At 38.4% G+C, this 14,852-nt stretch overlaps 1 protein-coding gene across 1 annotated transcript in view; it reads left to right on the plus strand.

The window, feature by feature from the left end:
• The window catches only part of MEP1B (meprin A subunit beta), a 49,260-nt gene extending 39,176 nt beyond the window's left edge, over positions 1 to 10,084 (plus strand). The window contains exons 17-23 of the mRNA XM_079299543.1: positions 1,191 to 1,343; positions 2,085 to 2,300; positions 4,018 to 4,485; positions 5,970 to 6,152; positions 6,596 to 6,881; positions 8,529 to 8,730; positions 9,717 to 10,084. Of these exons, the coding sequence (XP_079155669.1) occupies positions 1,191 to 1,343; positions 2,085 to 2,300; positions 4,018 to 4,485; positions 5,970 to 6,152; positions 6,596 to 6,881; positions 8,529 to 8,730; positions 9,717 to 9,734 (1,526 nt within the window). The 3' untranslated portion in view covers positions 9,735 to 10,084. The remainder of the gene's footprint in view (positions 1 to 1,190; positions 1,344 to 2,084; positions 2,301 to 4,017; positions 4,486 to 5,969; positions 6,153 to 6,595; positions 6,882 to 8,528; positions 8,731 to 9,716) is intronic.
• The last annotated feature ends 4,768 nt before the right edge of the window (positions 10,085 to 14,852 follow it).

Genomic DNA, 14,852 nt, shown 5'->3' on the forward strand with positions numbered 1-14,852 from the left:
ATACTTCTTTCATCTAATAATTCCATTTTTGCTTACTTTCTTTCTCCAGCAATCAACATAACATTTGCTGTGAAGGCCTTTTCTTCATTTTTACAATATTGTACTGAACTGTATCTTAAAATATTTCAGTCACCCAAGACTCCTGACTACCTTGCAGCCTCTGGAGGATTTTTAGCTTTCTTTGAGGACAGCACAAAATATCTCAGCAGTAGAACTGATTAGGCAGGAGTTCATACCTTAGTGCTTCCCAGAGCTACAGCTTAAGTGAAGCATTTTGTGTGCTGTTGAGGTTGAGTTTTGTGATACTCAAGGTCTTTTTGTTATGCAATGAAACCTTTAAACCTTTGAGCCACAATATTTTATACCTAGTTTAAAAAGCATTTCATTAACTTAGCTGTTACGGAATCATGGCTGGTATTACACATGAACTCAGACATGGTACAATGGGAAACAAAAACAAGAACAGGGATAAACAAGGACCATGCTATCTCTCACCTATCCAGAGTTTGCTTTAGACAGAGAAAATATTTCATATGGTGTTCTCCCTTCCTTATTTAACTGCACTGTCTTCCTTCACCTAATTATTCACTTATTATATGAAAGATATTGTAAAATTTGTGTGACATGAAATATTCACTTGTCCCAAATACACCTTTGCCAAATGGGTTTTTGTTTTTTTCAATTCAACATTTGGAAAATCAAGATCAATCAAAATAATTTGTTTATTCCATTCAAATAGCTTTTGCTTTTCTATATTTCAAAATTTGCACTCCAGCTGATACATTAGTGAGCTTGTATCAACATCTGTAGCCATGTGTGAACTGGCCCAAAGAAAGCAGAACAATGAATGGCAAGTCTCAGGACCTTTTGATTATAATATGAAGGTGTGTGGATTGTGTTGGTATTAGTGTTCCTTTTATAAATAAAAGATGTGATATGGTAATTAGTAGATGCCCTCCTATGCTTGCTGAGAGCCCAGAGTGTTCCTGATAACATCTTATTAATGTCAGTGTTAATTACCGAGTGCTTTGAGTTCCTGAACATTATATGCTGATTATATTTGAAGCCATTGATTAATTGGGGTTTGCATTTAGTCTTTCTCTCTTCATGGTTTTGGACCTTCAGAATGAAAATATGTTATGTAATAGAGATTAACTTTTTTTTTTTTTTTTTTTTTTTAAATGTCATAGCCTCCTCCCTAAGTTTCATGGACACGTGCAGTTTTGAACTTGAAAATATATGTGGCATGATTCAAAGTTCAGCTGATAATGATGACTGGCAGCGTTTGTCACAGGTTTCTGCTGGGCCAAATAGTGATCACACTAATATGGGAATGTGCAAAGGTATGAGAAAAAAACTCTTATCTCTCTGGAAAGCATTTTCTGCAGAGGCATGCAAGTTTTCTTCAAGCTTGGCCTTGCTATCTGTTTATTTTTTGACAAATTGCAGTTTATTTTTTAACTAAGCAGAATAAATCTACATACCTAGGGACATCATGTGATCTATTGATTTTCTGCTTATTTCAGAGGATCTAATGTCCTTATCTCTTTTGATCTGATTTTTAGTCTTAGTGTCACATCCTATCATGAGAAGTATATAAAACATTGAACTTGTGATTCAGGCACACCAAATAGATTGCTGCTCTTCGGAATAATTGCTAAATGAGTCCTTGGACAGGAGCAGGATTTTGAAATGTGTATTATCAGGGCTGAGGTGAAAAATTAATTGATGATCTAGCTAGATGTATCTCAACCTGTCAGAACAGTCCAAGAGTTCAGGAGCTTAAACCAGTCCTCCAGAGAGTCAGTTGTGAGTTACTGGCACTGGGTAAAGAGTAAAAACCCATGTTTTTGAGTACAATTTGCTAGAGATAATGAAATGAGGACAAAAGTTGCAAAGAGAGTAGTTCTACCTTTGGAAAATGTGAACAGGTAACAGTCCTCAGTCAGAAATTTGTACAGGATCTACCTGTATCTGACCTGTATTTCTAGAGTTATTACAATGCAGCATCAATAAACACACTGCACCAGGAAAATTCTGTTTTCTCTCCCCTCCAGCACTCATTTCTCATTGACTTTTGGCAGATTCTGGCTACTTCATGCATTTCGACACCAGTTCTGGAGTAGAAGGAAACACAGCTGTCCTGGAGAGCCGAATTTTTTATCCCAAAAGAGGTTTTCAATGCTTACAATTCTATTTATATAACAGTGGTAACGAGAATGACCAGCTGAATGTCTGGGTCAGGGAGTACACATCAGCCAATCCAAATGGCACTCTGAGATTCATTGAAGAGATAAAAGGTATGCAATAAAATTGCATTTTGTTTTAATCTATACTCAGTATTTTTCAAAATACTGGGGGAAAAGTCTTGTGGCAAAGTCACTCATCTCCTGGTGCTGTTCTTTGGCTTCTTCTCTGTCTGTATAATTGATTTGTTGCTGCTGAAATTATACCTGATGAATCCTCAGTCAGCTGTTTTCCTATAATACAATAAATTGCCACAAATTTCAAACTCTTGTATTAGCAAGATATTTTTCTCACCAAACTAGCTAAAATTCCATGAGCAATCATTTTAACTGTTCTAGAATTGCTAGCATCAATAGCAGCTGATGAAGTTGGAATGTTAGAGTAAATTACAATTAATAAGAAAGTATAATAAAGAAATGGAAAGCACAAGTGCCCTTGAATACCTAATACGTATGTTAAAAAGCGATAAATAAAATTTAAATTACTTAACTGGAATATATGAGCAGCAGATCATGATTTGAGTTGTAGTTTGAAGATTAAATTCTTGTGGTTTTAGGAGCCTATGGCCTACAGAATGATCAGTTGAGGTCAGCTAGTGGACAAGAGCTCTTTAAGCTAGCATTGCCAAAGTCACCTTATGATTAAATTATTTTCTCAAATATTTAACTATTATGAGGTCTCCATTTCAGCTACACCAAGTTCAGAAATATCTGAGCAAGTTCTTTTACTAAATAGGTATCTTTTCTGTCTCTTTTTTTCTCAGCTGCTGATGGTGCCTGTTTTCTTTTTTCCACTCTTTTCTTCACGTCTATGGCTTCACCCTCTGTGCCCTCTGAGCCAACAGCATCCTTAAGAGTTGCTAAGGCAGATGTAGATTTCACATCAGTCTGAGCCCTCCAAACTCCTTCAAACCCTACTTTGATGCCAAGATTAATTTCTCATAAGTGCTCTTTTGTGATGCATGAGTTCTGTACCTGGGATTGGCACTGCTTGTTCAATTAATGCAGCTGGTCTTCTATGCAGATGAACTAAAACCAGGCAGCAAAGAAACTGTTTTGGTGCACATACTTTTAAAAAAAGGGTGCTCTACTTTAATTGACAGGACCCCTGTGCAAAGGTCTTTGCTTTTCTGTACACTGCTCTTAGAGTCAAATGGAATTTGCTAGTGCAGGCACTTTGGGATGCAGCATCAAACTTGCAGTGAGGTTTTATTGCATGAAGTAGGTTTGCAAATGACTGGCTTTAGTTTGACCTTAGTACCATTAATCATGTGATGGGTGAATAGTGCTTCTGCATAGGCAGGCTTCCAACAAACCATTAAACATACAAAAAACAAATGAATGAACTAGTCTTATAGTTTTAGGTTCCCAAAATCCTCTGGAACATTTTTTGTTGAGGCATGTTGTTGTTCAGTTATTTGAATATAACTTGTTCTGAATTTTTTATTTTTAACAACACAGGTGAAACTATTTTTGTGGAGTTAATAATCTCAACATCTGGATTAATTTCATGGAATTTTATTTTAAAATGTGAAAAGAAAAAGCAGTTACAAACTCTTCAGTAAACACTATTATGCATATTAATTCTGTTAAAATACTGTATTGAGCCAATATGATCTTGAACTGAAAAAGTAACATCTACAGAAGAAATATTCAATTTTCAGCAAAACTGAAAAATTCCTACACAGTGTTGATATAGGGTCCACAGGCCTGGGCAGTGTTTGACTGTACTGCTGACTCAGAAATCTCTACCCTTGAACTTGTTTTTCAGGTTCCCCTGAGACCTACTGGCAGCTCCACCATGTTTCTTTGAACGTCACGAGTAAATTCCGGGTTGTGTTTGAAGGCGTGAGAGGAAATGGCTCATCCAATGGAGGCCTCTCTATTGATGACATCAACTTGTCAGAAACTCAGTGTCCCCACCACATCTGGCATATCAGAGATTTCACACATCTCCTCAACACAAGTCCAGCAGGGAGCAATGGGGCAATATACAGTCCACCATTTTACTCTAGTAAAGGATATGCTTTTCAGGTCAGCTTGTATATAAATGGTACCACTGATAACCCATTTAATTTGGGAATATTCTTGTCCTTGGTTTCTGGAGCAAACGATGCTCATTTGGAATGGCCTTGTCCATGGCAACAAGTTACCATGATCCTGCTTGACCAGCATCCTGATATTCGTCAGCAGATGTCAAACCAAAGAAGTGTAACAACAGACCCACAGAGAGTATCAGGTTAGTTAAAATCAAACATGTAAAGCACAACCAAAAGACAAGGGGTCACATCTTCTCTTTGTGCAAATTAATGCATATTTTTTTAGTTTCTGGAATGTTTCATATGTTTGCAGCAGCAATAGTGTTGATCCACGGACAAAAAAAAAAAAAAAAAAATAAAATTAAACCTACAAGCTAGTTAAGCTGGAACTCTATATTTTAAAGTTGCATTTGCATAAGAATGGTGGATGATCTATTCCTAAAGCTTCTTTCATATACTCTGTGAGGACATATTTATATCTGTTTTAATGAAAATGGAAGTTTTCCAGAAGTCATGAAAAGAAAAATACTGAATTAAAACCGCAGGCTGTTTAAACTAGATAAAAGTGCAGCAACTATCAAACAAATCCCTGCCCTCCTTGTCAAAGGTACAGTGATGTCAGCACAACCCTCCAGATGGACAAAGTACTGATTAATTTAATGTAATCTGTACTCATTCAAGGTGTGAGAAGATAAGGGCCATTGTCCACAATAACTTGGAAAGGTGGCAGTTGAGGTAAAAAGTAACTCTGAGAAATGGTAGGAATCTCTACAGAGAGAGATATTAAAGAAAACACCCAGATTCAGCATTGGATAGAGTTTGGATTTAAGCCATAATGACTTTCTTCTTTTTGCCAAAAGAAATCAAGGAAGGAAGGAAGGTAGGAAGGAATGTTATTATTTTAAAAAGAGTATGTTTTACATGCAATTTTCTATGACACTGGTTCTACATGAAAACAAAGTGGGTAATCTAGAAAGATTTAATGTCCTCTCTGCAAATGTAAGACATCACACCATGTCCTCCACAGATGTTTAAAAAAGCACATTTTCCTTGTGCTTTCTGATGTTACAGCCACAGTGCATAGCCCTTTTCCTGTTCTGACCCTGCAGACATACAGTCTGTTTGCCCTCTGCTGCTTCTCTCTTGTTTATTTATATATTTCAAATAGTCCATGACTCCCAAGGGAAGCCTTGTAAAACACACTCTTTATCTAACCAGAGAGGTGTTGGAGCAGGCTGTTCTTTCTCCCTCTGTCAGATTCTTTCATGGACAGTCAGGTTCAGCTTTGAGCTTTAGAACAGGGTTTGATGGAGCAGGCATCAGTGATCTGTGATCATTTAGGCTGTTCAAATATCTTGTGCCCCACATTTACTGCAGGAGATGCTCTCTTTTGAGATGCACTGCATTAACTCATGTTACAGATGATTTATGTGCTACTTATCTTCTTGACCACCTCACTTTAAAGAACTAAAAAGAAAATACAACAGGTTTTCAACTAGCTCTCCAATAACCTCATCTTCATCAGGTTCTTTTCTCAGTACTTCAGGCTAAACCAAATCATTGAAGATCCCCATTGTCTTGTGCCTCTCATCAATGGAGAATCTCAGGAAATTGAGGTTTCTGCTGAGAGACAAATCCAGAGCAGTCTCACATTCACTATTATTTATTTATTTATTTTCCTAAGGTTCCTCATCAAATTTTACTTGGGGTAGGCCAGATGAAGTGGGATCTGAAGCAACTTATCCCAATGGAACTAAATACATGAGAGGCCCAGGAGTTGGAACAAGTGCATTTTTAACTCATCAGAGGCTGAGAAGCCGCAACTTTATTAAAGAAGATGGTGTTTATATTCTTTTAACAATGGAAGGTATGTGAACATGCTGATACTCTTTACAATGCAGTAAACAGTGTCAGATACTAAGTCACTAGTGCTGCAGTTATAATACACAATGTACTTTGCACTGAAGCAGTATTTGAATTATGACTGTAAAATCAAATCATATGTTTGAATACATTTGTGAACAGGTACATACACAATATAATTCCTTTATCTCATGTGAAGGTGTATAAAACAATGCTAGTCCTGTGCAAACTATTTTGAATAGATTAATTTGAATAAGAATATCTGTTTATGAAAAAATCCTAGAGGACATTTCCAAAGAACATCATGCCCCTGAAAGGCAGAAAAGACTGTTTATCCATTATTCCTTTGGACAGGCTCACTGCTCTTTATTATTAGAAATTATTATTAGAATAAGAAGAAAAATAATGTGAAGCAAAGACCTTATTTCCTGTGGGTTCACTGTGCAGATATATCACATCTCCTGTCGACTGAGCCGAGCATTCCATCCCCTGTTACGACTACAAGTGCCAGCCCCACCAAACCTGGCACTATCCCTCCTATTGGCACTATCCCTACTATCAGCACCCCCATAACCAGCAACAACACCATCATAGCCACCAGCCCCACCACCACCACAGGCACCCCTGGAGCCACCAGCCAGCCCACAGATCCAGATGTTCCAGCTTTCTGCCCAAACAACTTCTGTGAGAACGACGGTGTTTGTGTCATGGTAAACAGAACCCCAGTCTGCAGGTAACTATCTGCCTTTATTCACTCTCAAATGCAGTTTTAGGATGAATAATGAAAGTTCCTGACAAAATAAATCTTTGCTCCTAATGAAAGGAATGACAGACTGTAGCTGATTAAGGCAAGTATTTGCAACTGCTCCTATGGGACTGAGCTCATGGCCAATTTGGGCAACAAAGCCCAGCATTTGATCATTTTGAAGTACTCTGCTTGACTTTCGTGGACATTATATTTTAAATGCATTTATCATTTTAAGTAACGTATTACTCCAAGTTCTTACAATTCCCTATAGCAAAGTGTAGAAGAGTTGAATAAATGTAATTGAAAGAAAAGAGTATTTATATCATAAGAGAAGATTTTCAATGCTTATCATGCAGGAAGCAGCATAGACATTATTTTAAAATTTGATTCAGAAATATTGTACAGTGCAAATTATGACCATGAATTGCCAAAGTGTAGTCACTCACCTTTGAAGCCAGCATTGAAAGCTGAGGAATAAAATATTGTTTGCCCTGCAAGAAGATTAATATCAACTTTTATTTAATTCTCTGTGGATACATTTACGTAACCTACCTGCCTGATTAGGATTGTTCCAGCTCTCAAATAAGCTCTGAGGCTGAAGATAGTAACCTTAGATGCTGTGCCAGGGCAGACTGGGAGAGTACTGTGAGGAAAACATAAAGACCAAGAGCCACAAGAGTCAGGATGACTCATTAAGTGTTATATATCCCCATTTAGAAACCTTTTAAAAAATATTTCTTGTGCAACTCATCAGAAGCAGGTCACAAATAAGAGTAAATGTCAAGAGGATGTTCCAAGAAAACAAAAATAAAAAATATGCTTAGTATTATACCTCATTTCAAAATTATGAAAGAGATCATTTATTTTCTGACACTTCTGGACTCTTAGAAGCTTTAGCACTTTTGCAACCTGCTTTCTGTCATAGGGAAACGTGTGACCAGCAGTCAGTTTCCACCCCAATTTTCTGGTGGGAAATGGGTGGGAATATGATACATCTGTTCAAGCTGAATCACCTGGAGTCCCCCAGCAGGCAATATCTTTTCAGTGCACTGCAAACAGACTTGTTTTCAGGGCTGAGGTATTCCTGAATAAATGGCTTAGACAGGAGCTGGAAGATCAATACATCAGGAATAACCAAGGTTAGAAGGAAGGGGGTGGGTGTGCTGACTGCAGTGCTGGGTAAGGTGATGAAATCAAAGCCTGTTTTCAGTCCTAAAACTGGATGACTGCTGGGCTGTTAATTTATTTTCTTACCTGTTTATTGGGTGAGAGCAGAGGCAGCTCTTACAAGTTTTTTGAATTTAAAAATGAAAAAAAAAAAAAGCAGTTCCATATATCACCTGCAACCAAGCACTAAAAGGTCAAGAGGATCAGGAAGACATTTAGGATTTCTGGCAAAGGCTCTTTGAAGGCACAACCTATGAAACATCAGGAAGCTAAAAGAAACACATTTAGGTGTGTAAGGACATTGGGCCACTCAGGCCACTGAAGACAACTTTAAAATAGAAGTCCATTTTAAGATAATTTCATTATGCTTTATGGTATAGAAATTGCATCAGAGATGCCAATTTTCTGAAGTAGACATTTTCACACCTTTAGGTGATAGCACATGTTTGTTCTTTTGCTTTTTAGATGTCCAGCAGGTGACAACTGGTGGTACATGGGAAAAAGGTGTGAAAGAAAAGGCTCAACTCGAGAAAATACTGTAATAGCTGTTTCTTCAACCTTAACTGTGTTTGTTGTAATGCTTATTGTCACCATCACAACTGCAGTGTGCCTTAAAAAGAAATACAAACAAGGAAAGGAGAATATACATAGCCTGACTCTAGAAGAAGTAAGTATTTTGCCTCTTTCAACAAATACACAGACACATGCACACATATCTATATTCACTAAAAAGCAAACAATCAAATTAAGTAAGAAGTAAATGGGAAGATGTCACCTTTTTGAAGCCTAAAGACTCCAGATTAAGAATTAAAGAATTCCTTTAAGTGTCATTAATTTATCAAACACCAAAACCCCACTTAATTAAAAATATGTTCTCCCCTTCCATCCCCCTCCATTCTGCCCCAGTGACAGCCTACATTGAGTGGGATAGTGTGAACAAAGCAGTTCATTTTCAATTTGTAATTAAACCATATTTTCTGCTCAGTAAACTTGTATTTCATCTATTGCTGCCTATTCAACTAAAGATTTCCCCTTAAAATACCAGACTATGCTACCAAAAAAAATACACCCATGATGTTAAAACTAAAAGCAAATTTAAAAAATAATTTTCCACATTCAAAAGCCATTTTTTATGCAAGGCATGAAGTAGCCGTGGAAATACTGACTTAAGAAAAGGTTAAGAAGACAGCAGGTTAAAATTGTCTAGATGACAGGATCAGAAATGCCGTGCACTGGATAGAAGCAGGATTTGGCCATGTTTTCACAGGAAATTTCATCCAGCCTGAGACACACGAACTGTTACGTTAAGTTGAGGCTTGTCTTGGAAATAGCAAGCGTGACATAGTTTAGAGGGACCCACAGGGCACAGGAGAACTTTTGTAAACAAACTGAAGAGCAATGTCCTTCAGAAAGCAGAGTTCCACTTTTCATTTTCTACTAATACTAAATTTTCTACTAAATTTTCTACTCTTTGTGTGATACCCCATTGGGTTGCAGCACCTCTGTGCAGTGTCAGATACTTGACACTGCTACTTTATGACCTTCCAATAAATAGTTTTGGTTTCTTAGCAAGTAATGCTCTTACATTATATGCATACTTCCCTTCCCTATGCACTTTTAAGATGTGGATTTGTTTTTTTTTCCCCCACTTAGACTAAAACATCCTTCTGAAGATAATACAAACTAGCATCAAAGACACAAGATGAACATCACTTCAAAACCACAACTACGTCATCACTCTTTCTGTTCCTTTTATCTCAACCATCATGATAAAAGTTTGTAAAGTCTGGAAAATAATTCATCATCTGGATAAAATATTGTGCTAAAGGCAGTGGAGTGTCTGACAAGGCTGTGTATCATCATGCAATGAAGAAAAATGGAAATATGTTCTGTGACATGGCTACCTTGTCCTTTAAGCCTACCTAAGCATGAAGAAAACATGAAAACGGCATCCTGAATTTCAGTCAACACAGTAAAGTCTATGTTTGCTATATTACCATTGTACAGTTGTCTATAATAAAGGGGAGCTGGAGCCTGTATTCACAGGGTATCCAGCAGCTCTCAGGCCTGCTGCAGCTGTCAGTCAGTGGTGTGAGAGTTTGTGGAGTGTGGGAGCTTCTGATTCATTATGTTATTTGGTTGTGATCTACTCACTATAAAAGAAATAGCAAGCAATGAGAAAAGTAATAAATGAACCTCACAGACACACATTAATGTGGAAGTCATAGTAGAGATAATAATAAGGATCCAGAATGCTTCAACCACTGTTTGATGGTCCATTAGAGGAACTACTCAGGCAGAACCCTCAATAATGTCAACCTGAAAAATTATTAACTGATAGGAAGAGGAAAATATGATTAACATGAGAGTTGTGGAAAAGTTGAAGCTGCTTGAGGTATGGGCTATCAGAAAAGGCTTGTAGGTTTATGTAGAAACGACCTAGGGGAAGGACCAAAACATCCAAAAACAAGTGGGGGAAAATGGGGTCAGAAACTGGAGAGACCTTCTTGCAAAAGGGAGCAGTGTGCCAATGGCCAGAGGAGAGCACAGGTCTTAGGGATCATGGATCTAGGTACTAGCACGTGCAGGGACTTGCATGGAAGGGTCTGTGTGCCAGGAACTGGAGGGTCTGTAGGCCACAGGGCTTGTAGATCTAAAGGCCAGCAACTGGAGGGACTGGTATGTGTGTTTTGTATGTGTCCTGAAAGGTGCAGGTGCCAGCAGCAGCTGGAGGGATCAGGTTGTGTGTGGTTGTGTAAACTTTCTGAGTGCTGGCAGCTGGAGAGATCTGTGTGTGTTAATATTTCAGTGAATTTAATCCTCTGTGTGTGTGTGTGTGTGTGTTTGTAATTCACTAGCAAACATCAAGCTGGACTAGGTGGTGAGTTGGAGGAAACATTTCTACATCTGGTTCCACATCTGGGGGACTCAAACATCACACTGCCCTATTTGGCAAGCAGAAGGTGACTTGTATGCCACTGCCAGAACTCCCAAGCATGGGTATTTCACAGGCTTAAAGGCCATGCTAACATTTGGGTGGACTGTGCTTGTTTGAGTGTGTGTTTCTGGATGTGGAAAATGAGGACACACATTTTTTCACCAGAGAACCTGCATTCTGATTTCCTGGAGGGGAGGAAGAGGACAGGGCAATGTGCTGTTCTCTGAGTTTGGGTAGCATTACAGAGGGGTTGTGCTGTCCATGCTGCTCTCTCTCTCTCTGTGTGTGTGTGTGTGTGTGTGTGTGTGTGTGTGTGTGTGTGTGCAGCAGCCTGTCCTGCCCCTTCAGGGACCCCTGTGTGTGTGTCACTGTGTCTCACACACAGCCTTGCTGCCAGCCACACCTGTGAGCTGGAGAGGAGCAGCAGCCAAATCCTTAGGACTGGGATGTAGAGATCACCTGGGACCATTCCTGGCTGGGCATGTTGCCTGGGGAGTGGCTCCCTTAACACCCCTGACAATCAGACCTATGATTCAATAGGATTTAGAGAAATAAGTAAGCATGGAAATAAAAGGGCCAGAGGAAGCAAAACATCCCTCCCTGAGGACACTTCACAGAGGGAGATGGCAGCCACCATGGGCAGAAATCATCACATTTGTGGTGTTTAGGAGGGGGGCTGTGAGAGACAGGAGTGCCAGTAATGGAAATGTCAGGTCACACCAGATGGTTGGTAGACTGGTGTGTGAATGTGTTCACATTTAAAGGTCAGCAGCTACTTTGATTGCCTGGGATGGGTGATGATGATTCTAACATTTGTCATGCAATTTACCCTAACTCTGGGCAAGAGCAGCTCAAATGTATGAAAATTTGATGAGGGAGCAAGTCTTCCTCTGAATGCTACTGCATAGCACAAAGCAACAAATGTGTATTCTTCTGTATCAACGCTATATATGTAGTCCTTCTCTGATTCATATTCTCTGAAATGTAGTTGTATTTAAAGCATTCATAGCTGGATTTATTAGCTTTTGTTGGAATCCAAAGATTCATGAAAACAGCCAGACAAAATTAACAAAGATTTGTCAGAGCTAACAAACATCCTGGATAGGAAAATACCCTACTATAGCTGTCTTAAAATAACTTTCCTATTTCCACACATCTTCATCAGCAGTTTTCATGCAAATAATCCTCCAAATGCGACTTCAATTAAGATATGCACATAGATTTACATGGAGTTAAGAAGACACAAATGAGACTGTTCATAAATTCAACCCTGGCTACAATCCTTAACATTATAAACTGAGAGCATTTGGAACTTTCAGATGAGAAGCACCAGATTTGTGACTGGAGAGATCATTTATATTTTTTAAATCCAGACTATATGAAATACTAACCAATACTTTCATCAGAAGAGAGCCTAATACACAGAGCAATATTACAATATAATTTCAATACATTGTGGAAGATGCAGCTTCCATAGGGTATATCCTGAAATGTTAATCTTCGATGGAAAAAAATCTTAAACCTTAAAAATCTTTAAATCTTAAAAAATCTTAAGCTTCTGCTTAATAATTTCAAACAGAAATTAATGAAGAGCATGATTTAAAACTGAATCTCCTAGTCAGTGAGTGTGAACAACTCACTTCTGTCAAGCCAAAAGAGATGTTTTTAAATGTCCTTAACTGACCTAAAAATACTCAAGAGGAGTATTTTTGTTTTCAATTTTACAATGCAGAAAAATTACTCAGGAAATGCAGAATGAGATTAATATTACACTTTATTGTTTTTCCCAAAAATCATGCTACTAGCTCAAGTTCCCGAACAAATATATTTTTCTTTAAAAAAATCCAGCAAAAATAACTTAATTAGCTTAATTTTGGAGAGGTACATTTTACACATTTGTAGATAATATAGATACTTATTCCAGGCCAGATACTGGCTGGTCTAAGGGCTATATATGGGCTTGCAGCCTGGGTGCTTATTTCATTTTCCTGGAGCAAGTTTTTTCACAGGAAGTTTTACTAAAAATCTTTACCGTAAAGATCTCTCTGTAAAATGAACGAGATGCTAATGTGGTGGTAAGCATCACCAGTGTTAAATCTGAACTAATCAATTTATCTTTCCTATCTTTCTCACTGAGTCACTGTAGTGATTCAGGTTGATTTGTAACTAGGATTTACTCTACCCACATGCCTGCTCAGGCACATTCCACTCTCTACACATCAGGACTAGTGTGAAAACCCTATTACTGTGTTCCCACAATATGCAGGACAAGAGTTTGGGCAGCGGACATTGCTAGAGATGCTATTGAATGAGGAACAGGAGCAGGGCAGGCAACCCAAGGAGTCAAAGACCCAGACCTAAGCAAATGTTTTCTTCTCTGCTCCTCCTTTCCTGGGCTCCAGATTTGCTGTACAGCTGGACCCAGCAGAGTATGTGCACATTGTATCCAGAACTGTGTGCATGACTCATTCCCCACTGCTGAGTCTATCAGAAATCACAGCATGGGCTTACAAATAAACTAACTCCAATATTCAAGCCAGTAGCTCAGGTGTAATAGAGGAAGACAAAGGAAAGAAACATGGGTCATTGTTCTAGCTACTTCTTAGTCTTTCTTCAAGATTCTCAGCTCTGCAGAAAATCTTTTAGTCATGCCACCTACTACCTGTGCTAAACAGGATATGAAGCCTCCCATTCCTGACACAGGCGAATCAACTCACTGCTATTTGCATCACACAGATCAGCTCTGCTCAGTTTAGCTTTTGCACGAGAAGCAAATTACTGAGTCATAATGTCTCAGTCTGGCTGGCACAGCATTGTCTGAATGCAAAAAAGGGACTGATCCTAGACACCAGCCCTCCTATTTCAGCTGAGTGTGTCAGGTGTCTTGACAGGCAGACATTGTCCCAGGTGCAGGGCAGGAGTCATGATCTGTCATTTTCTTTAGGTGCAATTCAGAACAGATAAACAGCTTTTTCCCTTTTTATTTTCCCCACAGGTCTCCTTATCCACTGCTATTAGAGCTGAGGGTCTTTTGCTAAGACACAGATGCCATCAACTAAACAACCTTTGACTCTGATAAATAGAATCGTAATTCTCTTCTTGGAGTGGGTTTTCAAGCTATCTTTGGGGCTGGTAGTACAAATAGTTATGTTCTCAAATAGTTCTCAAAAGGAAAAGACAACCAACAATTAAACTGCCTTTTCTGAAACAGCCAGTGCTTTTCTTCAAATCTAGAGTTATTGCTTAGAGACTTTTGTAGTATTGATGCAGAAATGGCAAAATATTTGTCTTTTGCTCTGTGTTATGAAATTATGAAGAAGTATATGATGATGTCATTTTCCCAATTCTTTCAATGACATATATTCTGGTTTATTACAAAAAGCAACTCTAAAGTTGATATTTAAGGATTTGTTTTATGCAAGAAGATAATGACTTATTTTGAAGCAGACAGATTCCATGCGGTTGCTGTCCTTGTCTTCTCCCTTTTCTGAGCACCAACAGAAATAATTGGGAAAAAACAATGACCACAACAACTCTGACTGATTACTCTTTGCACCACCTACACTCTAACTGGTATCATAAAGGCTGCAGACAGGCTTACATGTTAGTTCTTTTGCTCATAAATTCCTACACTTCTACTGGGGATAAAAAGTTCCATGCTTGATCTATGTCTTTGACTTCACCTACTGTGAAAACAAAATAGCATCAAAGAAGTTTAACTGGAATGTCAAGGACTTAAAAGAACAAAACCAAACCTCATTGTTTCCCAGTGCTGCAATGCTTAATCCTACAATACATAAACATGGTCACTCTTCCAGTGCAATACTCATGGGAAAAAAAATCCATGTGCT

This window comes from Erithacus rubecula (assembly GCF_903797595.1).
Source record: "Erithacus rubecula genome assembly, chromosome: 3".
NCBI lineage: Eukaryota > Metazoa > Chordata > Aves > Passeriformes > Muscicapidae > Erithacus > Erithacus rubecula.